The 26,090-nt window shown below is 44.0% G+C and overlaps 1 protein-coding gene across 2 annotated transcripts in view; it reads left to right on the top strand.

Annotated features, from left to right (window-relative positions):
- The window catches only part of prkar2aa (protein kinase, cAMP-dependent, regulatory, type II, alpha A), a 355,118-nt gene that overhangs the window by 38,264 nt on the left and 290,764 nt on the right, over positions 1 to 26,090 (top strand). Inside the window, exon 9 of one of the 2 annotated variants that reach the window (XM_072280286.1) lies at positions 1,574 to 7,038. The exons of the other annotated variant lie outside the window; for it this stretch is intronic. Coding sequence (XP_072136387.1) covers positions 1,574 to 1,636 — 63 coding nt within the window. The 3' untranslated portion in view covers positions 1,637 to 7,038. Of the gene's footprint in view, positions 1 to 1,573; positions 7,039 to 26,090 lie in introns of those variants that run through there. 2 annotated transcript variants of the gene reach the window in all.

The following is a 26,090-nucleotide window of genomic DNA, read 5'->3' as shown; positions in this document are numbered from 1 at the left end:
TCTCTGTAGGTTTTTAAAAGCTTCCCAATCCCCTTTGTTCCCAATAATTTTTGCTTTGTAGTATGCCCTCTCTGTTTTTACATCAGATTTGACTTCCCTTGTCAACCACGATTGTACTATTTTGCCATTTGAGTATTTCTTCATTTTTGGAATACACCTGTCCTGCACCTTCCTCAGTTTTCCCAGAAACTCACGCTGTTGCTGCTCTGCTGACATCCCTGCCAGCAGCTCCTTCCAATTTACTTTGGCCAACTCCTCTATCATACCACTGTAATTTCCTTTACTCCACTGAAGTACTGCTACATCAGACTTTACTTTTTCCTCATCAAATTTCAAGTTGAACTCAATCATGTTGTGATCACTGGCTCCTAAGGGCTCTCTTACCTTAAGCTCCCTAATCCCCTCCGGTTCATTGCATAACACCAATCCAGTATAGCTGATCCCCTAGTAGGCTCAACAACAGGCTGCTCTAAAAAACCGTCTCTTAGGCATTCAACAAATTCACTCTCCTGAGACCCATTACCAACCAGATTTTATATATTTATTTAGAGGTGCAGAGCAGTAATAACCTAACAAGCCTGCACAGCCCAGTTACACCCATGTAACCAATTAACCTACTAACCTGTACGTTTTGAAATGTGGGAGAAACCGGAGCACTGAGAGGAAACTCGTGTGGTCACAGAGAGAACGTACAAGCTCTTATGGACGTCAGTGGGACTTAAAACCCAGTCACTGTTGCATTACGCTAACTACTATGCCACCATGATGCCCCCTTGTAAAAAAGATAGTTGTTCTCATTAGTGTGAACCAACCAAATAGTTTTCTGGTATGTAAGCAATCGAATGCGGACTCCTCTGCATCGATGAGACCCAGCAGAGATTGGGAGACCACTTTGTCGAGCCCCTGTGCTCTGTCCAGAGCAGGCTAGATTTCCCAGTGACTAACCATTTCAATTCCACTTCCCATTCCCACTTTGACATGTCAGTCTGTGGCCTCCTCTACCTCCACGATGAGACCACTCTCAGATAGTAGGAGCGACCTCGTCTGAGTAGCCTTCAACCCAACAGCATGAACGTTGATTTCACAAACTTCCAATAATTTCTCACCCCCTCCGGCTTCTCCCTTTTCCCATTTCTCCATTCTGGCTCCCATCCTACCTCTTCTCTTCTCACCTGCCTGTCACCTCCCTCTGGTGACCCTCCTCCTTCCCTTTCTTCCATGGTCCACTCTCCTCTCCATCAGATTCCTTCTTCAGCCCTTTACCTCTTCCGCCAGCTTCTCACCATTCCTCCTCCCCCACCCACCCACCCACCTTCCTGCTCATCTGTCACCTGCCAGCTTGTGCTCCTTCCCTTCCCCCCGCCTTCTTATTGTGGCTTCTTGCCCCTTCCTTTCCAGCCTGAAACATTCCTCTCCATAGATGCTGCCTGACCTGCTGTGTTCCTCCAGCATTCTGTGTGGGTTACTCTGGATTTCCAGCATCTGCAGAATCTCTTTGTGTTTTTCTGAAACTAAAACGAGATGTCCAAACATGCAACGTTGACTCTGTCTGTTTGTTATGCTTTACTTTCAGGCCTGTTTCCTCGGTTTTGAGCTGGCCATGAAGTTTCTGGACTGGTTGGCACCCGGTATGTGAAAGGGGGCAAGAATTGTTGGAAGTTGTGAAGCAGGACTGGAGAGGTGTAACCAATCTTCAACAAGCTGAACCAGGAATAGCATTCTATCATCTGATACTTCCCAAATCAAAATTTTATAAATTTTCTCAAGGAATGTACTTTATATATAAAACTCATACATTTGCCTTAACAACGTTCAGCAGGTGACTGGGTTCCACCTAAAGCCTTGGCATCTAGCTGTATTTGAGCCATAACTTCCAAACAACATGATACACATACGGGGGCTAGTATGATCTATCAGGCAGGTGAAAAAGTAGTTCTTGGTTACAATTTCATTTCCCAAGACTTTATTTGCACTGATACCTACTGCCATTATTCAGCCTTCTCCCAGAAAAACATAAACCTGTTTTAGCAAACACTATGAAAAATGCATACTATAAGGGAAAGGTTGTCCATTGCCAATCATGAACTAAATAATATTGAATATGATTTTAGCAGTATGTTGACCAGGGTTTCCTTCAACACGATCACCCTTGAACGTACTGTGGATTTTAGACTTCTCGGAGAACTTACAGATTTACACTCTGAGGAATGTTTCACAGCTACACTGTTGGGTTTGAGAAGAGAGATGTGCTTCATCTTACTAAGTGAGCATTACCCCCTGGCTGCTGTACTACCGTTTCAGTTCAAAATAAATTTATTATCGAGGTACATGTATGTCACCATGTACAACTCTGAGGTAATTTTTTTGTGGACATCCTCAATAAATCTATAGAATAATAACCATGATGAATCAATGAAAGACTGCCCACCTAGAGCTTAGAAATCTGCACTAAGTCGTCCTTCATCTGTCTGGAACTGAACTGATCAGCCCTCTGTCTCTCAGGAACAACACCATGGCCTGGCCTTAACAGGAGCCTGCATTTCTATCCTTTTGCAAACCCACACTTGTATATTTTTATTGATTTTTAACTGTACCTTGCATTAGGGTCAGTTCTGCTGTTTCTGTGTTCCAGATTTGGAGCAGCAAAGGTTTTAAATAGTACTGGGTTATTGCTAGAATTTCATGTTGATTAACTAAATTGTTTATTATTTATCACATGTACATGAAAGATAAACTTAGCAACCTGCGTAACCTTGGGTGTGCCAGGGTCAGCCCACAAGTTTCTCCACATATTCCGGCTAACATAGGATGCCCACAATACTTGACAGAACACAGCAAACTACAAAACAACAATAGAAGAACAAGCCCTGTTCCTCCCTCCCACCTGCCCGAACACACGGATTGTCCTCCAACCCCAGGCAGGCCTTCAATCTCCAGCCTTCTGCTAACGGGATTGGACTGCCAGACTATTGATCAACTTTCGGGCTTCAATCTTCGGTATGGACTCTGGCGCTAGTTGATGATGGGACCCTGAATTCTAGGCTTGAAGTCTGGGTGCACTGACTGACCGACCCTCATACCTCCTGCCTTCGAGTGAGGAGTGGAAAACTGGACTGTGAATGTCCGTTGCATATCCACGCTGCTAGCCTTTGTGTGCGAAGTGGGAGCCTGGACTGTGGATTTCATGGTGACTAAACATAACTTCTGATGATTATTAATCTACATGAAGCTTAATCTGCATTGGGTCTAGTTGGCAGTGTGGGTAACTGGAGTCCAGGCAGTGGACACTTTAGTGGGAAGATTGGTTAGGTTGACTCTGTGTCGAATAGCACTGAGCTGTTGCCTGTGGATCATGATAAGAAATTGCAATTCCAGTTTTGCCTCTGAGCAGTTGAGAAAGGAAGCCCTGTGTTTTTTTTTCCAAACTGAGAAGCGTTGGCATGTGGCTTCGACTTGCATGCTCATATGCCTGTGAATACGTGCCATAAGTGCCTGTTAACTACTGCCCAATGACACTGCCATTTAACACACACAAAATGCTGGAGGAACTCAGCAGGTCAGGCAGCATCTATGGAAATGAATAAACAGTCGACATTTTGGGCCAAGACCTATCAGTCCTGTGAAGGGTCTGGACCCAAAACGTCAGCTGTTATTCTTTTCGGTAGATACTGCCTGACCTCCTGAATTCCTCAAGCATTTTGTGTGTGTTACTCTGGATTTCCAGCGCTTGCAGAATCTCTTGTGTTTGTAAGAGGAGATTGAGAAGGATATTACAACAGGAAAAGGAGGGTGGGTTAAGACAGAAACTATCCAGTCTCAACACAAAATGCCTTCCATGGCAGTGCTGAACATGTAGGCTTTTCAAAACCCCAGTGCTGTTACACCCTCCACAGGTCAATCAGCACTGAAGTACTGAACCTTTTCACCAAGTGGTTCTTTGCTGAGCTGATGCACATTGGTCTGTTTGGCCAGGTAATGGTGAAGACAGAGAAGCACGAGCAAGCCTGAGAGATATACTGTAGCATCTCCTGAACAGCAAAGCATGACCAGAGATCATGGATCTCATTGCCTATGGACAATGCTCCTTTTACCAGCTGGGCCATCGATGTGGCTTGCTGACCCTTGAGAAGGTCCTAATTGCCTCTGAATGAAGCATGGGGACCAGAGGGCAGTCGTCATCATTATTATGTGCCACATCGTATAACGTGGGCGATCATGGTCAATGACCATAGTTGTTCTGGGCAAACTTTTCTGCAGAAGTGGTTTGCCATTGCCGCCTTCTGGGCAGTGTCTTTTACAAGAAGGTGAGCCCAGCCATTATCAATACAATTCAGAGGTTGTCTGCCTGGCCTCAATGGCCGCATAACCAGGACTTGGGATATGCACCAGCTGCTGGTATGACCATGCACCACCTGCTCCTGTGGCTTCACGTGACCCTGATCGGGGGTGATGGGGGAGCTAAGCAGGTGCTACACCTTGACCAAGGGTGACCTGCAGGCTAGCGGAGGGAAGGCACGCCTTACACCTCCTTTAGTGGAGACGTATCCACCCTGTCATCCAGGAGGGCTAGTGGGAGGGCATTGAGGTAAGTATGGACAGAGCTTGAATCAGTGAAGTTGTAGACACTGTTACCCTTTAGAATTTGCTGTCTCTGGGTTTGCTTGTGATACCTCCTAGTTCCAAAGTCACAATATACTGAATTAATTTGTAATTTAATAAAAATGTAGCACTTTTTTGAGAAGCACAGACTGTGAAGCATTTGGGTATTTGCTGCCTGCTCTGAGATTTAATTTTCTGTATTCAAATGCATTAATTAAGTAATTTGAGTCTGATACTTGAATGTAATTTTCATTGAATGACTTCAGAACTATTTTAATGTTTTAATATGTGCCTTTGTTTTAAATATTGGTCATAATTTGTGATTATATCGGGAGCTGTGTGGTTGCTTTACGTAGTGGAAAATTAATTATATTTTGTGAATGGCTCTTGAATGACCAAATGATTATTCAGCACAAATCTGGGTGATCAGTTTAACAGAAGCTCAGAATATAACCACTAGATGGACGGGAGCAAAGGAGAAATAAAGTCCTGATGAAGGGTCTTGACCCGAAACATCTACTGCTTATTCCTCTCCATAGATGCTGCCTGACCTGCTGAGTACTTCCACTATTTTGTCTGTATTGCTCTGGATTTCCAGCATCTGCAGAATTGTTTGTGTCTCGGAGAAATAAAATAAGTCACTTGGTTTAGCAGTTATTTACGGCCACCTCCTAAACTGCAGTGAATTCCTAGGGCTATTTCCAACTTGTTCTGGAGCTGATGTTTTCCTCTTCTATAGGGAAATTCAGATCTGGTTTCCATTAACTTCAATGACCTTGGGAAGGTTCCTTCTAGTGTCTGTTTGCATGTCTATTTAAAAGAAAATTCATGTTTTATGCCATTAACAAAGCAATATCAGAATCGGAATAAGAATCAGGTTTATTATCACTGACATGTTATGAAATTTGTTTTGCGGCAGCAGTTCAGTGCAATACCGTAAAAATTAGTCTGAGAAATCTATCTATAAAGAAATAGGTGCAAAAATAGAGCAAAGAAGTGTGTTACTGTTCGTGGGGCCATGGTCCAACCAGATGGCTGTGGGGAAGGAGCTGTTCCTAAAATGTCGAATGGGGGTCTTCAGGCTCCAGTAACTCCTACCTGATGGTAGTTATGAGAAGATAGCACGTCCTGAGCGGTGAAGGTCTTTAATGATGGATGCTGCTTTCTTGAGGCATCACTTATTGTAGGTTTCCTCAGTGTGGGGAGTCTGATGTCCATGATGGAACCCTTTGGTCTAAGGTTCCCTTTATCCAAGGGGGAAAGATAGATTCTGAGGCCCTCCTCAAAATCAGTGACTTACTCGTCTGTCCTATTATTACAAAGCCAGCAACTGTACACTGTTTGACAGTGAGTTGCATGGCTTTCCCTGTTAGACACAGAACCAAGTCTCACTTTTGTCCTTCCAGCATCCTTTAATCTGAACACAAGCACAAGAGATGCTGGAAATCCAGAGTGGCACACACAGTGTGCTGGAGGAACTCAGCAAGTCAGGCAGCAGCTATGGAGCCGAATGAACAGTCGATGTTTCGGGACAGGACTTGTTGAAGATTCTCGGCCCGAAATGTTGACTATTTATTCCCTCCATAGATGCTGTCTGACTTTCTGAGTTCTCCGGATGTTGTGTGAGTTGTTCTTTAACCAGTGTCGAACCACCTGTCGGTGAACAGTGAGAGTGGCCATGAGCAGAGCCACATAGACGTTAAAAACACATACTACAGTGGTCTGAATACTGGCCTTTCACCCCTGTTTCCTGGATTCCACTTTAATTCTGAACATCGGAATCGGTGACCAGGGTGTTTATGAAAAAGTTCAGGTGTGTGCTTACAGTCTTGAGCTTAAAAGCACAATTTTGTCCCTTTACAAATTCAGATTGGCTTGCTAACCCTGGACCCAAGCCAGTGGGCATTGCACAAGTGCTGCTTTTCAACAAAAGGAACATGCTGAAGGCTTCAGATAAATGTGTCTGGCCTCTCAGATAAATGCACAACCTTTCAAGCACAGGTCCCCAAACAATTCTATTTCTTTTATTCATAGAACCAAAACGGATTAGGTATTGAAATAATTTCTTTTACTCGACCGCCTGTGTGTTTCCTGCATTATAAAAGTACAGCACATACTTTGGGATATCTTACAATTGCAAAAGGTTCTTTTTAGGTGCTGTTTACTTTAACTGATATCAGTGATAGATTTATTTGGGTGGTGGCGTGATTTGCCCGATGCGCATAGCATCTAGTTACTCGATAACGGAATCAGTGTGAGAGTTGTGCTAATGCCCTGTGTGACATCAAGTTGTCAAGGCTTCCCTGGAGTTACCTCTCAAAGTTAGGCCAGTACAGGTCCACAGTATTATTTTGTACAGAAACAAATTATCTCATTGATTACTGAATTAATATGCCTCTGTAGTTTAATTAACACCTTAATAAATCTAATTTCATTCTATCTGCTGTGTGTGTTTTGTATTACTATTGCAAAGTTTCATGAGGAGTGATATGACTGAAGTTCATAGAACATTACAGCAAAGTACAAGCCCCTCAGCCCACAATGTTATGCCAATCTTTTAACCTACATCTAAGATTGATCTAACCCTCCCCTGCTGCATAGCCGTCCATGCAGCACATCACACAAACCAATCTTCCGTCCGTGGACTCACTTTACACTGCACACTGTCCGAGCAGTGCTGCCAGGATAATCAAGGACACGACCCACCCAGCCAACAGACTTTTCGTTCCTCTTCCCTCCGGGAGAAGGTTCAGGAGCTTGAAGACTTGTACGGCCAGATTTGGGAACAGCTTCTTTCCAACTGTGATAAGACTGCTGAATGGATCTGGGCCGTACCCTCCAAATATCTGGACCTGCCTCTCGGGTTTTTTTTTGCACTACCTTACTTCCCATTTTTCTATTTTCTATTTATGATTTATAATTTAAATTTTTAATATTTACTAATTTAAACTGTTTTTAATATTTAATATTTGTAATCCAGGGAGTGTGAAGCACAGAATCAAATATCACTGTGATGATTGTACATTCTAGTACCAATCGTTTGATGACAATAAAGTATAAAGTAGTTTTCTAACATCCATGTGCCTATCTAAGAGTCTCTTAATTTCTCTGAATGTACCTGCCTTTACCACCACCCCAGCAAGGTGTTCAGTGCACCCACCACTCTCTGTAAAATAAAACCTGCCTTTGACATCTCCCTTCACCTATACTTTTGTACAATCACCGTAAAATGATGCCTCCTTCATATTAGCCATTTAGACCTGGGAAAAGTCTCTGTCCACTCGATCTATGGCTCTTATGATCTTGTACACCTCTATTGAGTATCCTCTCATCCTTGTTTGCTCCAAAGAGGAAATCCCTAGCTCGCTCAACCTATCCTATAAGACGTGGTCTCCAATCCTGGCAACCTGGACGATCCATCTTTGCACTTACTCTCAGATTCAGATTTATTTATCACATGTACATTGAAACATAGTGAAATGCATCGTTTGCATGAACAACCAACCCACCCAAAGATGTAGCCCGCAAGTGTCACCAGACATTCCAGTGCCACCGTAGAGTGCCCACCAAGTTCAGCAGAACAACAACAGCAAAAGAAGCCCCTTTCTTCCCTCCCACCCACCCAGTCGCACTCACAGACAGTCCTCCAACCCCTGGACAGACTGCTCCAGTGGGCTCACTGACTCGCAGAGATTGACCCTCTGACTTCATGAAGGCGCAGGTTCACAGACTTGCAACTTCAGCCATTGGGCCTCAACACCTGGACTTTCGATCAACTTTCATTCTTCGATCTTCAATCTTTGATCTCAGTACTGCATGCAACATATTGATATCAGCTGCCAATTTTGGAAGAAATCCGAGCTTCCACAGACCAGAATACCCTTCCTGGATTTAATACTGAGTTGACTTTACTGAGAGATCAGTCTCATTGCAATTACTGGCTAATTCCAGATCCCAGCATCTCAAATGTTGACAAATGTGCTCCAGTCCTTTGAGGATGTGGCAGGAGGAGCTGATTACTCTTTGATCTGGGTAGATAATTAAACTTAATTAGTAATTACAAACAGTCATGTTTATGTGCTTCTGGAAATTTACAGAAGGGCCTTCATTTTGTTATATCTGTAAATATGTAATTGGAATTGGTATAAATGGGGAAGGTGAAATTCTATTCCATGTGCCACAACAGGCACCTTGTGGAAGTTCTCAGGCTGTTAATCTCTCCTTCAAGAAATCATGAGTTGTATTGACTGGGATAATAGTTTGTCAAGTACCTTCACTCTGTCTGCCACAAAAGTCAGGATCACTTGGTGGCTATCCATTTCCCCAATTGGACTTCCCAATCTGACATGTCAGTCCATAGCCCATCCTTTGCTACCATGATGAGGCCAAAATCAAGTTCGGGGAGCAACATCTCATATTCTGTCTGGGTAGCCTCCAGTGACATGAACATCGATTTCTTCAACTATTGTTAATTTCTCCCTCCTCCTCCTCTCTTTTTCCATTCCCTATTCTAGTTACCCTCTCCCCTTCTCACTTGCCAATCACCCACCCTCTGGTTCCCCTCCTCCTCCCCTTTCTCCCATCGTCCACTATCCTCTCCTAACAGATTACTTCTTCTCCAGCCCTTTACCTTTTCTATCAGCTCCCAACTTCTCGCATCATTCACCCCCTCCCTTATGCACCTTCCTCCTCACCTGGTTCACCTTTTACCTGCCAGCTTTTACAGCTCCTCACTCTCCTCACGTTCTTATTTTGGCTTCTGCTCCTGATGAGGGGACTCAGCCTGAAAGATCGACTGTTTATTCCCATCCATAGATGCTGTCTGAATTGCTCGGTTCCATTTTGCGCGTGTTAATCCAGGTCCCCTCCAGTTTACGAACACCTGGCTGGTGTACAGCCCATAGATACGAGCAAATGTTTGGGGGACTGGTGCTATGAATTTGCCGACTGCCGCAAGTCTGCAGGCATCTTCTTCCACATGGGAGCACTGCTTATGGTCACATACCTGACATGAACTTTTTAGGTTATGGACAATTCACAAGAGCAAGACAGGATTCACCTTAGATACTTCTCTGCTCATCCCCATCACCTCCTTATACTGGATGTCTCTTCTCTCTGCTCTCAGCTCCAATGCAGGGTTTCAAACCAAAATATTGGCAGTTCTTTTCCCCCTGCAGATGCTTCTCGACCTGCTGAGTTCCTTCAACAGATTGTCCATTGTTCCAGATTACAGCCTCTGCAGTCTCTTGTGTCTCCACCGGGAATGGAACTCTGCCATAAACCAGGAAGGATCTGTACTTGGATTCTTCAGGTTCTATTTAATCCTTCCCTGGCTACCACGTACTGGTCTTAGTTGTCTTTGAGAGGCTTGTTAGGTCATTTCAGAGGACCTTGCCTGCATTCAGTTGTTCGTCCAATTCTTTGTCTCACTCCTGTGAGGGGATCCAGGAGTGCCCCTATTAACTGTTTGAAGAGAGACAGAGAGAAAGTTATTTACCACCGATATGTTGCTTTTGAAAAGAGAGAGAGATACGAAGATTAACGGTTGGACTGTCACTCTAAGGCATTGGAAGTAACTTTGGATTTCTACTGAGTTGGGTTTGGAGACAGCACCGAGCAGCTCGAAAGTTGCTATGGTGACCGACAGGACATTCTTGATGTTACTTTCAAGGACTTGTTGCCTGCTTGCATTTCTTTGCAGACAAAGGAAGGAGAGACTCTTTGAATGACAGGTGATGCTCAGCCTGGTGAAATAAATAGGAGGTCAGATGATACAGACCTCAGACACATGATCTGGACACTGAATGAGCACTGTTGTGCCCACAGAGAAAGTGGGTTTTGGAGGATCGATCAGGCGGATCAATCCAAATTGCTAATCCAGCGGTAAAGAAGGGGTTGACTGGTGGGGAGTTGTCTATGTGTCCACCCTTGCCGGGGTGATAGCTCCACCGCAGGAAAACCGGTCCCCCTGGTTAAAGTCACAGTCGGTGACTTGTGAAGCATTTCGGACAACGACGAGAAGATCGACGGCATCAGCTCACCTGAAGACTCCACTCACTCTCTCTCTCTCTCTCTCTCTCTCTCTCTCCATCACTACTCAACTAAATACCACGAACTGAACTGAACTGAACTTTACTCAACATCTTAAGACTGTATCTTTTTACCCCTAGACTTAAGGAAGCTTGGTTTTCATACATATATTTCCACACTTACTGATTTACGTACTTATATATATAATCATCGCTAACCCGTGTGATTTATTTACATTGATATTACTGTATTGCGTAGTTACTAATAAATATTAGTAGTTTGTAGCAATACGAGACTCCAAAGTGGTTTCTATTTCTGCTGGTTTCTTTATCCCCGTCACGGGGTACGTGACGCTTCCACTCTGACCTCTGTATCTTGAATTTCCAACAGAGGTCCAACAAAACTCGATGTACATTTGAGGCAGAGCACCTGCTTAGCCAGACAACATCCTGGGTGGCTCGACATTGAATTTAGCAGTTTGAAAAGTGTTGTCCTAGCTTGTGTTCCAGTCTTGTGTTTCATATTTCCAATGTCCAGTACTATTCCAATTTCAGGTTTTATTCATTTGTAACCTACACCCAAAGTGTTATTCACTATCTTGGCCAATCTTATTCAATCCCTCCTGGTCACTGACCTATTATAGCCCACTTTCTTTTTCATCTTCCCTACCCCCACCCCCAACTTTCTCTGCAACTGCGAGTTACAACAGGGTTCTATTCTCCCCACTTTATTCTGACTTCTTCCTTTCCAGTCCTGATGAAGGGTCTCGGCACGAAATATTAACTGTTTAGTTGTCTCTAGATGCTGCCTGACTCGCTGAGTTCTTCCAGCGTTTTATGTGTGTTGTTTCATCACAATTCTATTTATTTATTTAATGAGGTACAGCACAGAATAGACCCTTCCAGCCACACTGCCCAGCAACCCCCGATTTAACCCCAGCCTAATCACGGGACAATTTACAATGACCGATTAACCTACCAACTGGTACACATTTGGATTGTGGGAAGAAACAGGAGCACCTGGGGAGAATGTACAAACTCCTAACAGGCAGGGGCGGGAATTGAACCTGGGTCGCCAGTACTGTAAAGCATTGTGCTAATCACTACGCTACCGTTCCACCCTCTGCCAATATTACTCTGCTTTGACTGGAAGAGGCTTTCGGATTTTTCTTCCCCTGCTCTTTACGTTAAGTAAGACTGAGCAGGCTGACTTCGTCATACCATAGATGGGGGTGAACCACCTCAGTCCTTTGCTGAGTTGGGTTTAGACAACGGGGCTGAGACTTGGAACTGCAACTGCATCACACAACCATCTTCATCTCCGCAATCCTACTGTTTGGGCATATTCTGGAATTATGAAATTTTGCAAATAACTAACTTTAACAGCAGCCAGTCCCCAGAACTGAACATGGATTGTAGCTTGAATTTAAACAGCAGCTCTGAACAATGGCCTGCATTTGACCACAGAAACCTGTATGTGCATGAATGTGGCCCGGGGTCAGTGAGGATTAACATTAATTTTGGGTGGCGAAGGAGGAGATGTTTGAAAGCTTATAGGTAGTTCAAAGGAGATGTTGTAGATACATTGTAACTATAGAATTGTCCTGCTGTTACCTTTGATCTTCACTATATAAAATAACGTAATATTGAGTCAAGCAGGCCTCTTTTCCCAAGAGTGTCTCTATGATCCGTGTTGCTCATTTTTGCTGAATAAAACATTTCTATATCTTCCAGCTTCACTGTCTCCGCAGTGACCTTGTTCATGTCAGAACACTGCGTTGTTACAACTGAGCTCCCACTGTTGTTTGGCTCTGTAAATTATCACAGGCCAGACTTTGGATGGCGCTGATATCAGAATCAACTGGCACACAGCCGGTTGTGAAATTTGTTTTGCAGCAGAGATGCAGAACAATACATTGGTTCGTTCATTATAAGCCATGTCGAACGACAAGGACGATCATGGTCTTTCCATGACGATGATTGTTCCTGGCAATTTTTTCTGCAGAAGTGGTTTGCCATTGCCTTCTTCTGGGCAGTGTCTTTACAGGACGGGTGATCCCAGCCGTTAACAATACTCTTCAGGGATCATCTGCCTGGCGTCAATGGTCACATTACCAGGACTTGTGATATCCACCAGCTGCTCCCATGGCTTCATATAACCTTGATCGGGGGCTAAGCAGGTGCTACACCTTGCCCAAGGGTGACCTGCAGGCTATCACAAGGAAGGAGCACCTTACACCTCCTTTGGTAGAGACGTATCTCATCCTGCCACACTACAATACATTAAAAAACTATAAATTGCAATAAGATACATATATTAAAATTAAAATAAGTACTGTAAAAAGAGAGCAAAGGAAACAATGATAGTGTTCGTGGGTTCACTGTCCATTCTGAAATCTGATGCCAGAGGTGAAGAAGCTGTTCCTAAAACATTGAATAAGTGTCTTCAGGCTAATGTACCTCCTACCTGATGGTAGCAATGAGAAGAGATCGTGTGCTGGGTTATGGGAGTATATACCGAATTTGTGCGGAGTTTGAGTAAAACTGAGTAATCACAGAAGTGGTTAATGCAATGCTTTACATCGCTAGCCATCATGGATTGAGGTTCAATTCCCACAGTTGTCTGTAAGGAGTTTTACGTTCTCCCCTTGACTGCATGGGTTTCCTCTGGGTGCTCTGGTTTCCTCCCACATTCCAAAAACACACAGGTTAGGGTTAGCAAGTTGTGGGCGTGCTATGTTGGCGCCAAAAGCAGGCTGCACTCAGCACATCCTCAAACTGTTTTGGTCGTTGACACAAATGATGGATTTCACTGTTTGCTGTGATGTAGATTGTGACAAATAAAGCTAATCCTTTATCTTTAATCTGGTTACTAAAGAAAGGAGGTTATTTGGCCTGTTGACTACATTCAGATAGTTGCAGCCTTCTACACTCTCCCCAGTGCCCTGCAAGCTGTTTTTTTTAGGTGTGTATCCAACATGTTTTGGAAGCTGAACGTTAAATCGGCCACACCACCACACCCCAGGTGAACCATTCTTCTTCTGCCATTTTCTACCCGTCTTTTTGACTCAGAACTCATATCCTTTCAGTTCAGTGATGCCACTAGGTGCCAGTAAAGATCTGCAAACAAAACAAAAACCCACTCCTCTCAATGCTTTCCAAGCCTCTATAGATTAAGATGAACGATTAGCGTGTACATTGAAACACACAGGGAAATGCATCGTTTGTGTCAACGGCCAACATAGCCTGAGGATATGTTGGGGGCAGCCCACTAGTGTCACCTCACCTCCGGAGCCAACCCAACATGCCCACAACTTTATAATTCTAACCCATGCTTCTCAGGAATGTAGTAGGAAAACGGAGCATGCGGAGGAAACCCACATGGTTAGATTATGAAGACACACAGTCCTCTTTTATTGTCATTTAGTAATACATGCATTAAGAAATGAGACAATATTTCCTCCGGTGTGATATCACAAAACACAGGACAGACTAAGACTGAAAAAAACTAACAAAACCACATCATTATAACATATAGTTACAACAGTGCAACAATACCATAACTTGATGAAGAAGTCCATGAGCACAGTAAAAGTTCAAAGTCACTCAAATGTCCCACATCTCACGCAGACGGGAGAAGGAAGAACTCTCCCTGCCATGCCCGACCTCAGTCCGACTCTGAGTCATCCGAAAACTTCGAGCTCTGATCAGCTCTCCGACACAGAGTATTGAGCGCCATCTCTATCCGAGCAATTCGACCTCCTTCTCGGTCACCAACAGCAGGCAAAGCCGGGGATTTTGAAGCCTTCCCTCCGAAAGATTCCCGACCACACAGTAATGACAGCAGCGAACGAGCGTTTCAGAAATTTTTCCAGATGTTCCTCTGTACTTTCACGTCCATCTCCATCAAACCAGAAATTGTCCACGGCCCCTATTTAACGGATACAATATTATTTTTCATCGGAGGGCTGCGCACGCGCGGCATGCTGTTTCTCTTCTCCTCCCGCCAACTTCCAGGTTATGGGGAAAATGTACGATCTCTCTACAAACAATGGCAGGAATTGAAACCTAATCAGAGATCGCTGGTGCTGTTTTAACTGCCGCCTCTAAAGTTTAAAAGTTCAAAATAAATTTATTATCAAAGTACATATACTTCACCACATACAATCCTGAGATGGAGAAGATATCGAGAATCAACTTATTCGTCATATACATTCACATGTCGTAAGAATTTGCTGTGATGTGTTGGTCAGAGAGTGATACGCAATAATAACATTCAACAATTATAAAGAATTAGGAATTATATAAATATAAATGAGAGGTTAAAGTACAGATATAGAATAAAACATACATCAATACCAAAATACCAACTTGTATTTACAATGAAAGCAGCATTATAAAACATTGCTTCATATGTTTGCAGTGCTGTCCAGTGTCTGATGTAATAGGTGGGGTGGGGGGGGGGTGTTAATCAACTAGAAGAAACTCCTAAGATGGCATGAAGTTTATTTTTAAGTTTAGTAACCCTGTTGCACTTTTTTGGAAAAGGTGGTTTGCTGGGTGTTGCAGGTGAACCTATGGAGTGAAAAGCGTTTCTATTGCAGTTGTTGCCAGCCCTTGCAAATGTCATTGCTAACAAGTTAATCAATACAAGCTGAGTTTTTTTTTACTGGTAACGTTATAAAAAGAAACCTCTGTTCTCGTAATGATCTCCCTGCCTCCATCTCACGCTGGTCTTCTATTCAGTTTCCCCCGGTGAACAGAACATGTTTCTCCTTTCAATGTGTATCCCTCTTGTTCTTCCTCTCAGGTCTTCACCTTTGTTGGGTTTGTCTTCTTGCACTTAAACTTGCTTTGTACTTTCCCCGTGTGCCTCCTCGTGAGTAGTCTTTGTTACTTTAGAGAATCTACGAACAAGCCTTGAGAATGTGGTTCGCAGGAGGAGATGACCAATGCATCTATGGGTCAGGTACATTTATTTATTTAGAGGTACAGTGTGGAACAGGCCTTTCTGGCCCAACGAGCCATGCTACCCAGAAATCTGCCTATTTAAAACTAGCCTAATCACTGGACATATTACAATGACCAGTTAACCAGTCGTACTGTGGGAGCACCCGGCGGAAACCCACGCAGTCACGGGATGAACATACAAACTCCTTTCAGATGATGCCAGAACTGACCCCTGAACTCTGATGTCCTGAGCTACAATAGCGTTGGGCTAACTGCTACGCCTCTGTGATGCCTTCTGCAGTCATCTTCCAATATTTTGCTCAGAATGAGAATCAGGTTATTACCACTCTCCTATATGACGTGAAATCCACTGGAGTACATTAGTTGTACGGTGCACAGGTATAAAAATTAATATAAATTACAAAATAAATAAAAAGTGCAAGAAAAATGGAATAATGACATAGTGTTCCTGGACCAGTCAGAAATCTGATGGTGGAGGGGAAGAGGCTGTATCTGAATTGCTGTGTGATTTTTCCCAAGATATTCTGTATGATATATCTCAATGCAAGTTGCAGTGGCCAAGGGGAGAGAAGGTGAAAAGAGTCAGAGAACATCCTAGCTCATCTCTTGAGTGTAAATAACAAATTATTAAATCAATTAATGAGCCTAAAACTGATTTGGGTGGCGAGGTGGAGATATGTCTGGGAATTTCTGAGATATATTTATCTCCCACCTCATTCTGGTTTGTTCCATCATCTGCAAAGAGCATAATGTAATCTCCCCAATGTACCTTGGGATTATTTTCAAATTTCAAGATTGCTTAATGACATTTCCAGCACACAAGTGTAAAGGAGAACAACGTAATTGTTACTCCAGATCCCATGCAGTACAAAAACACAATAAGATAAAGAACACAATAATTTAAAAACACAGTAAAAATAAATACATGAGATAGTTTTTATACGTGGGTGGTGAGGTGGAGATACATCTCTACCAAAGGAGGTGTAAGGCGCTCCTTCCCTCCACTAGCCTGCAGGTCACCCTTGGACAAGGTGCAGCACCTGCTTAGCCCCCCCCCCCCCCCCCGATCAGGGTCACATGAAGCCATGAGAGCAAGTGGTGGATGGTCGTATGAGCAGCTGGTGTACATCGCATGTCCTGGTTATGTGACCACTGACAATCTCTGAGGAGCATCAATAATGGCTGAGGTCACCCATTTTGTAAAGACACGGTCCAGAAGAAGGCAATTGTAAACCACTTCTGCAGAGAAATTTGGCATGAACAATCATGGTTATGGAAAGACCATGATCACCAACATCATACAACACGGCACATAACGAACAAATGAAAAACAGATTCCTATTTTGTCTGGCAGCCTTTGCTAAAGTATCCTTTCCTACATCAGCCAGGGGATTGCCACAAGACGGGATTGGAGACCCACATGGCTGGAAACACTCTGTCCCATTAGGTTGGACGTTAATTTCATTTAAAGGGGAAACTCCAAGTTGAGAGCAACAGCACAGACACCTTGAAGGAACAAATCCTCCCGCTCCATTGTGCCGGTCTGGAGCTAGGTCAACGTTGGCAGATAGACACGTATCTCTTGAGAAATAAACATGGATATTTGGTCCTCAGCAATTTTATAGAGACACCACAGAAAGCTGGCTGTATGGATACATCATGGCTTAGCATGACAACCACTCTGCCTGTGACCACAAGAAACTGCCAAGAGATGTGGACGCAGCTCAGCCCATCCCAGACGTTGGCCTTTCCCCGATGGACTCTGTCTCCACTTCTTCCTGCCTCAGCACAATCAAAGACCTCAACCACTCTGGACATCTTATCTTCTCCCCTCTCTCTTCGGGCAGAAGATTCAGAAGCCGGAGAGCACACACCACCTTGGCTCAAGTACACCTTCTATCCCACTGTCATCAGACCGTTGTCCAGTAAAATGGACTGCTGGCCTCGCAATCTAACGCGCTAGTTTCCTGCACTAGTTTTTACACTTAACCCTGCATTGTTATTCTTTTACCTTTTTCTAGTTCAAAGCACTGTCTGATCTGTAGGAACAGTATGCAAGACAGGCTTTTCACCGCGTCTCAGTACATGTGATGATAATAAACCAAGCCCAACAGGTTTCAGTGTGCTTGTCACTGAGTTGATGAACCCTCTCGGTGTGAGTCAGCTACCTACCAGCCACTCAATACGCTTTCTGAGGGGCAGAGTTTGTCCAGGCGGTCCCCAGCTGAAGCAGCTGCTACTTCGTGTTGGACGTGAGATTTTCCCCTCCGTGAATCTGCCACAGCATTTTCACCCTCAGCGTTCACTCTGAGACATAAATCACACCCATTACAGGCGAGCGTAGTTACTGTCAAAAGGCACTCCCAACTTCCCTGGTCGGTGACCGGAAAGTGCCAGACAGTTAAAAAGCAGTGGACATTGTCAGCATTCAATGCGGCTCTTTCCAAGTCGCTGCTTTATTACAATGCTCCTTCAGCATCGTGCTCACACCTCTTCATCTGTCGCTCCGATCATTTCGTGCCCTTCTCTTGCTGTTTATAACTTGGGGCAGTGTTACCCAGAACACAGAACACTACCGCACAGGAACAGACGGTAAATCATAGGAGCAGAATCTGGCCATTTGGTCCATTGAGTCTGCTCCACCATTCGATCATGGCTGATTTATAATCCCTCTCAATCTCACTCTCCTGCCTTCTCTCCATAACCTTTTATGCCCTTACAAATCAACAACCTACTAAGCTCCATTTTAAATATACTCAATGACTTGCTCTCCACAGATGTCCATGGCAATGAATTCCCCAGATTCTCAACCCCCTGGCTAAAGAAATTCCTCCTCATCTCTGTTATAAAGGGACATCCTTGTATTCTGAGGCTGTGCCCTCTGATATTAGTCTTCCCCACTACAGGAAACATCCTCTACACGCCAATTCTACCTAGATCTTTCAAGGTTCGAAAGGTTTCAATGAAATCTCTCCTCAATTCTTCTAAGCTCCAGTGAGCATAGGCCCAGAGCTATCAAACACTCCTTGTACAGTAACCCTTTTCATTCCTGGAATCATCTCGTAAACCACATCTGGACCCTCCCCAATACCAGCACATCCTTTCTTAGATACAGGGCCCAAAACTGCTCACAATACTCCTAATGTGGTCTGACCAATGTCCTATAAAGTCTCAGCATTAATCCTTGAATTTACTATATTCTAGCCCACTCAAGATGAATGCTAACATTGCATTTGTATTGCTTGCTACCAACTCAACCTGCAACCTTTCAGGAATCCCACAGGAAGCCTTCCATCAAATTTGCTGGTGAACGCAGCAGGCCAGGCAGCATCTCTAGGAAGAGGTACAGCGATGTTTCAGGCCGAGACCCTTCGTCAGGACTAATGGAAGGAAGAGCTAGTAAGAGGTTTGAAAGTGGGAGGGGGAGGGGGAGATCCAAAATGATAGGAGAAGACAGGAGGGGGAGGGATGGAGCCAAGAGCTGGAAAGGTGATTGGCAAAAGGGATATGAGAGGATCATGGGACAGGAGGCCCAGGGAGAAGGAAAAGGGGGAGGGGGGAAAACCCAGAGGATGGGCAAGGGGTATAGTCAGAGGGACAGGGGGAGAAAAAGGAGAGAGAGAGAAAGAATGTGTGTATAAAAATAAATAACGGATGGGGTATGAGGGGGAGGTGGGGCATTAGCGGAAGTTAGAGAAGTCAATGTTCATGCCATCAGGTTGGAGGCTACCCAGACGGAATATAAGGTGTTCTTCCTCCAACCTGAGTGTGGCTTCATCTTTACAGTAGAGGAGGCCATGGATAGACATATCAGAATGGGAATGGGATGTGGAATTAAAATGTGTGACCACTGGGAGATCCTGCTTTCTCTGGCGGACAGAGTGTGGGTGTTGGTAGCCTCCAACCTGATAGCATGTGGGTAGCCTCCAACCTGATGGCATGAACATTGACTTCTCTAACTTCCGCTAAGCCCCACCTCCCCCTCGTACCCCATCCGTTACTTACTTATATACACACATTCTTTCTCTCTCTTTCTCCTTTTTCTCCCTCTGTCCCTCTGACTATATCCCTTGCCCATCCTCTGGGTTTTTCCCCCCTCCCCCTTTTTGTTCTCCCTGGGCCTCCTGTCCAATGATCCTCTCATATCCCTTTTGCCAATCACCTGTCCAGCTCTTGGCTCCATCCCTCCCCCTCCTGTCTTCTCCTATCACTTCGGATCTCCCCCTCCCTCTCTCACTTTCAAATCTCTTACTAGCTCTTCCTTCAGTTAGTCCTGACGAAGGGTCTCGGCCCGAAACGTCGACTGTACCTCTTCCTAGAGATGCTACCTGGCCTGCTGCATTCACCAGCAAATTTGATGTGTGTTGCTTGAATTTCCAGCATCTGCAGAATTCCTCGTGGAAGCCTTCCATGTGCATTTGCACTTTCAATTTCTGAATTTGCTCTCTGTTTAGAAAACAGTCTACAACTTTATTCCTTCTACCAAAGTGCATGAGCATACACTTCCCTACTCTGTGAGAGATGACAAACACCTGTAAAGTGCCAGGTAAGGGAGTTACAGCTTGACCACTAGAAGCAATTGTCCCTCAAGCCTAGCCCACCATTCAAGTCATGACTTGATTTGACTTCATCTGAGTAACGTTCTGCTGCTCCTGTTTCCTTGTGTTCACCAATTGGCGTTCGATTCCCACCGCTGTGCATATGGAGATTGTATGTTCTCCCCATGACTGCGTGGGTTTCCTCCCACAGTCCAAAAGACGTATGGGTTAGGGTTAGTAAGTTGTGGGTGTCAGGGCATATTTTGGAGATGAAATATAGAAATATTAATTTCAATCGCAACCAGCCTTCAGATCTGAAAATGGATTGTAAATTGAATTTAAAATGCAATTTGGAACAATGGTCTTCCTGAAGTTGCATTTTAGAGTAAATTGCAGGCCAGGAAGCACCCAAATGACTGAGATGGCTGCTTGTGCATGAATGCAATCAACATCCCATTGCATGAATATGACTCAGAGAGTACATTTTGGTCCCAAAATTAACGCTCATTTTGAGTGTATTGGTGAGAAGAGCCAGGAATTTGGAAAACCACATGTAACTCAAAAGAGGGATTATGAGGGCATTGTAAGTGTAGAAATTGTCCTGTTGCCTCTGTTCTTTGACATATAAAAATGTACCGTAATGTTGGGTAGAGGAATGTTGTTTTCTTTTTCTTTTTTTTTTCTCACTCTCTCTCCTTCTTTATTGGCTCTCCACTCGGCTCTGGAACTTCTGCAGAGTGAAGGTGCATACATCAGGATGCTCTTCATTGACTACAGCTCGGCATTCAATACTATTACCCCCTCAAAACTAATCAATAAGCTTCAAGACCTGGGCCTCATTCCCTCCTTGTTCAACTGGATGCTCGATTTCCTCACTTGCAGACCCAAGGCAGTTCAGATTGGCAGCAACATCTCCTCCACAATCTCCATCAGCACAGGTGCACCACAATGCTGTGTGCTTAGCCCCTGCTCTGCTTGCTTTATATTTATGCCTGTGAGGCTAAACACAGCTTCAAGGACATATTCAAGTTTGTTGATGACACCATTGTTGTTGGTCAAATCAAAGGTGGTGATGAATCAGTGTGTAGGAAGGAGACTGAAAATCTGGCTGACTGGTGCCACAACAACAGTCTCTCACTCAACAAGACCAAGGAGCTGATTATCAACTTCAGGAGGAAAAAAACGGAGGTCTACCAACCAGTCCTCATCAGGGGATTAGAAGTGGAGTGGATCAGAAACTTAAAATTCCTTGGTGTTATAATTTCAGACGAACATTCCTGGGTCCCACATGTAAGTACCATTACAAAGAAAGCAGAGAAAAGCCTCTATTTTCTTAAAAGTTTGAGAAGATTCAGCATGTCATTGAAAACATTGACAAATTTCTATTGATGTGCAGTGGAGAGTATATTGATTGGCCTGGTATGGGAAAAGCCTTCAGAAAGTAAAGGATATGGCCTAGTCCATCACGGGTAAAGCCCTCCCCATCATTGTGCACATCTACATTGAGCTCCATCCCAGGAAAGAATCATCAAGCACCCCCATCACCCAGGACATGCTCTCTTCTCACTGCTGCCATCAGAAAGGATTAGATTAGATTAGATTATGAGGACACGCAGTCCTCTTTTATTGTCATTTAGTAATGCATGCGTTAAAAAATGATACAATATTCCTCCGGTGTGATATCACAGAAACACAGGACAGACCAAGACTGAAAAACTGACAAAAACCACATAATTATAACATATAGTTACAGCAGTGCAAGCAATACCATAACTTGATGAAGAACAGGCCATGGGCACGGTAAAAAAAAGTTCAAAGTCTCTCGAAAGTCCCACATCTCACGCAGACGGGAGAAGGAAGAAAACGCTGCCTGCCATGCCTGGCCACAGTCCGACTCTGAGTCATCCGAAAACTTCGAGCCTCCGACCAGTCCTCCAACACCGAGCACCGAGCACCGAGCACCATCTCTGCCGAGCGCTACGACTCCAACCCCGGCCGTCAGCAGCAGGCAAGGCCGAGGATTTGGGGCCTTCCCTCCGGAGATTCTCAATCGCACAGTAGCAACGGCAGCGAACCGGGCATTTCAGAAGTTTTTCCAGATGTTCCTCCGTGCTTCTCACGGCTGTCTCCATCAAATCAGAATTGTGCACGGCCCCTATTTAACAAATACGATATCATTTCACTGGAGAGGCTATGCGCACTGCGTCACGCTGCCATCTTCTCCTTCCTCCAAAGGAGATACAGGAGCTAGGGGATACACCACCAGAGTTCAGAAACAATTATTACCCCTCAACCATCAAGCTCTTGAACCGGGGAGGATAATTTCACTCACTCCAACACTGAACTATTCCTACAATCTATGAACTAATTTTGAAGGACTCTTCATCTCATGTTCTAGATATTCATTGCTTATATACTTAATATTATAATATATTTTTCCCTTTTTGTATTTGCACAGTTTGTTGTTTCTGGCACATTGGTGTTTGTACGTCCTGTTGAGAGCAGTCTTCATTGATTATATTACATTTCTCCATACTTACTATGAATGCCCACAAGAAAATGACTCTCAGGGTTGCAGTGGCGTAGCTAAGGTATGGCAGGTATGGCACGTGCCCTGGGCACCACTTGAAGGGGGCACCACTGAGCAGTTTCTATTAAAGTCAGACAAGCCATCCTTGGACAGTGAAAAAAGAATTTTCTTCAGATGTATGATCTGTCTTTGATTATCATGGGTGAGAAGCACTAGGATGGCCTTATTTCAGAGCATTGTGTAAGAAGACCATGAAACGTTTCTTCACAAAGAAGAAGAAAAGTGGAGCCGAAGGATGGAAGAGACGAAAGTTGGAGGCGGAGGAAGCCAAGAAGTCGAGCAAGTTCTTCATGCCCTTCTTTGAAAAGCCCGGAACAAGTAGTTCGACACGTTCCATGGAGTCGCCTGCACCTGCTACAAGTTTGTTAGAATCCGAAGGTGGATCAAGTACAAATGCGTCACAAGCCGAGGAGGAAGTCAAATCAGATAAATCCAAGTATGACGAGATTAAGAGTGAGGCTGCCACAGAGAACGTGGACATGGCAGGAGGGAAAGACGATGGTGGTGGTGGTGATGTTGAGATAATTGACGAGATTTTACCTGATGAGATTGAACCTGACGACACTGAACCTGGTGAACTGGATGGTTTCGAAGAGCCTTGAACTATCACACCAAAAGTGATTGAACAGCACGACATTGGACTTCTGAAGTTCGACAAGGATACTGGAAAAGCAATTCTGCCTAACGCATTGAGAACAGAAATAATAAAGCTGGGTTCAAAGTATTTCCAGAACAGTGAGGGGCCTTTCCTACCAACAAATAACCGTTCAATGAACAAAACTTGGTTCAAGAGGAAATTGGGAAATGGTTGTGGTGAGGAAGTGACTCGCTCATGGCTGGTCTACTACCCTTCTAAAAAGACTGCATTTTGTATCTGTTGTCTTCTCTATTCCCCATCAGACATCAATCCTCATTGCAGCAGGAAAGTGGATTCAACCAGTGGAAAGCACCTGAAAGGATTAGTGTTCATGAAAATCCCCAGAATCATCGGGAATGCTTCACACAGTGGAAAGAAATGAAAAGAAATTTAGCTGGAAACAGAGGAGTTATTGATGTGGTATTTCAGTCACAGAATGAGAAGGAAAAGCAGAAGTGGTGAGATATCTTGACGAGAATCCTTCACTGCACAAAACTCCTTGTGACTCAGAACCTGGCTTTGTGAGGACACAGGGAGTCACTTCAGCGAGACGATGACTCCAATGTGGGAAATTTCCCTGGCTTACTGAAACTACTGGCTATCTTTGACCCTGTCATAAAAGAACACCTCACTCATTTGGAAAGCCATCCCGGATCCACATCTTATCTTTCACCGGGTGTCCAGAATGAATTCATCCACATAATGGCATCCACTGTTCACCAGAGTTTACCGAGAAGCATTCGTAAAGCCAAGTACTATGGTCTCATGTTCGACTCGACTCCTAATCAGGCACACTGTGAGTAGATGTCAGAAGTAGTGAGGTATGTGGAAGTTGATTTTGAGAGGAAAACAGTCCGTGATAGAGAGTCCTTCCTTGGTTTTATCCAGATGAGCCAGAAGGATGCTGAGAGCTTGGTTGAAGACATCTTGAAACAGCTAGAGAAGGACGAAATGGAGCTACAAGATTGTTGGTCACAGTGCTATGACAACGCTGCTGTGATGGCTGGACACAGAAGTGGTGTTCATCAAAGAATAAGTGAGAATAACAACCTGGCAGTGTTTGTGAATTGCAACAATCACTCACTCAACTTGGTGGGTGTACATGCAGCCAAGCAGGATACAATGATGGTCACGTTTTTTGGAACCATGGAAACTCTCTATGTGTTTTTCCCTCGTTCAACACAGCGCTGGGAAAAACTCAAAACTGCCATGCCTGTGGTTGTTAAGTCGGAGTCGGAAACCAGGTGGAGGGCAAGGACAGAAGCAGTGAAGCCCGTCAACAAGTACCTTGAGGAGATACTTCAAGTTCTCCAGGACACGATAGACAATGAAAACGAGACCAGAGAAACAAGAAGTGACGCAAGGCAGCTGTACAACTGCATGTTGAGTTACAATTTTCTGATTTTTCTGGGATTTTGGAACAAAGTACTCATTTGCACTGACCGTATTCAAAGGAGGGTGCAGGATCCTAGCATGAACTTCCATGATGCTGCCCTGGTTTTGAAAGCCTTCCAAGATCATTTTTATGATGAAAGAGAAGCGTTGGTCAGTGAGTCATTCGAGGAAGGAGTTGGTCTCTGTCAACAATGGAATATTGAAGTTGAAAGACGTCAGAGACAAAAGAAACGAATGGCTGATGAGAACTCAAGAGACACTGGGTTAACAGCTAAGGAGGAAAGGGAAAAAGTCATGAAGGGAGAGATCGTTCAGCAAGTTAAAACTAATACTTTCGTATTTGAGAGCCTCCATGGGTCAAGGCAGACTCTGTGATCTTGCTCTGCTGAGCGTAGAAAGAGAAGAAACTGAAAAAACTGACTTTGATCACATCATAGACCAATTTGCATCAGTGAAAGCAAGGAAGGTACAGTTATAATTTTCATGTAGTGCCATAATTTGTTAATTAAAAGATTAACGAGCTTGACTTGTATTTTTGAGCTGATATTATGGTAAGGTTAACCAAAAGATGGGTGTCAGATGTTTGGACAGGGGCGCAATTTCCGTGCTTGCCATAGGCACTATTTTCCATAGGTACGTCCCTGCAGGGTTGTATATGGTGCCATATATGTACTCTAACAATAAATTTACTTTGAACTTTGACTCTGACTTTATGTTATGTTCCCAGATTCTATACTGGTGATTTGACTAGAACTTTCTTCCTTGAAGAGGAAGTGCTCCTTTAGCGGTCAATGGGTCTGTATAGTGTCATAGAGTCGTAGAACATAGAAGCAGACCCTTTGGCCCATCCAGTCCATGCTGGACTTTCTGCCCAGTCCCATTGATCCGTACCTGGACCATAACCCTCCAATTCATGTACCTTTCCAAATTTCTCCTAAATGTTCAAACTGAATCCGCAACCACAATTTCTGTTGGCAGTTCATTCCACACTCTCATCACCCTCTGAGAGAAGGTGTTCCCCTTAAATATTTCACCTTTCACCTTTAACCCATGACCTCTTGTTCTCATCTCACCCGATCTCACTGAAAAAAAAGCCTGTTTGCATTTATTCTATCTATACCCTTCATAACTTTGTATCATAATCCTCATGATGTGCCATGTCGTATGACATGGGCAATTATTGGTCTTCCATCTGTCGTTAATCTGAGAAGTTCTAACGAGCTCTTCAAAACTTTTGCCTCTCCATCCCTTAATGTAACTCATGAATGTCCTATATTGTCAACGGTGACTTTTACTTCTATCGTTTTTCCCATCACTGCCAAATGTTCAAG

Source organism: Mobula birostris, chromosome 16, assembly GCF_030028105.1.
Source record: "Mobula birostris isolate sMobBir1 chromosome 16, sMobBir1.hap1, whole genome shotgun sequence".
NCBI classification, from domain to species: domain Eukaryota; kingdom Metazoa; phylum Chordata; class Chondrichthyes; order Myliobatiformes; family Myliobatidae; genus Mobula; species Mobula birostris.
This window is presented reverse-complemented; position numbering and strand designations above follow the sequence as displayed.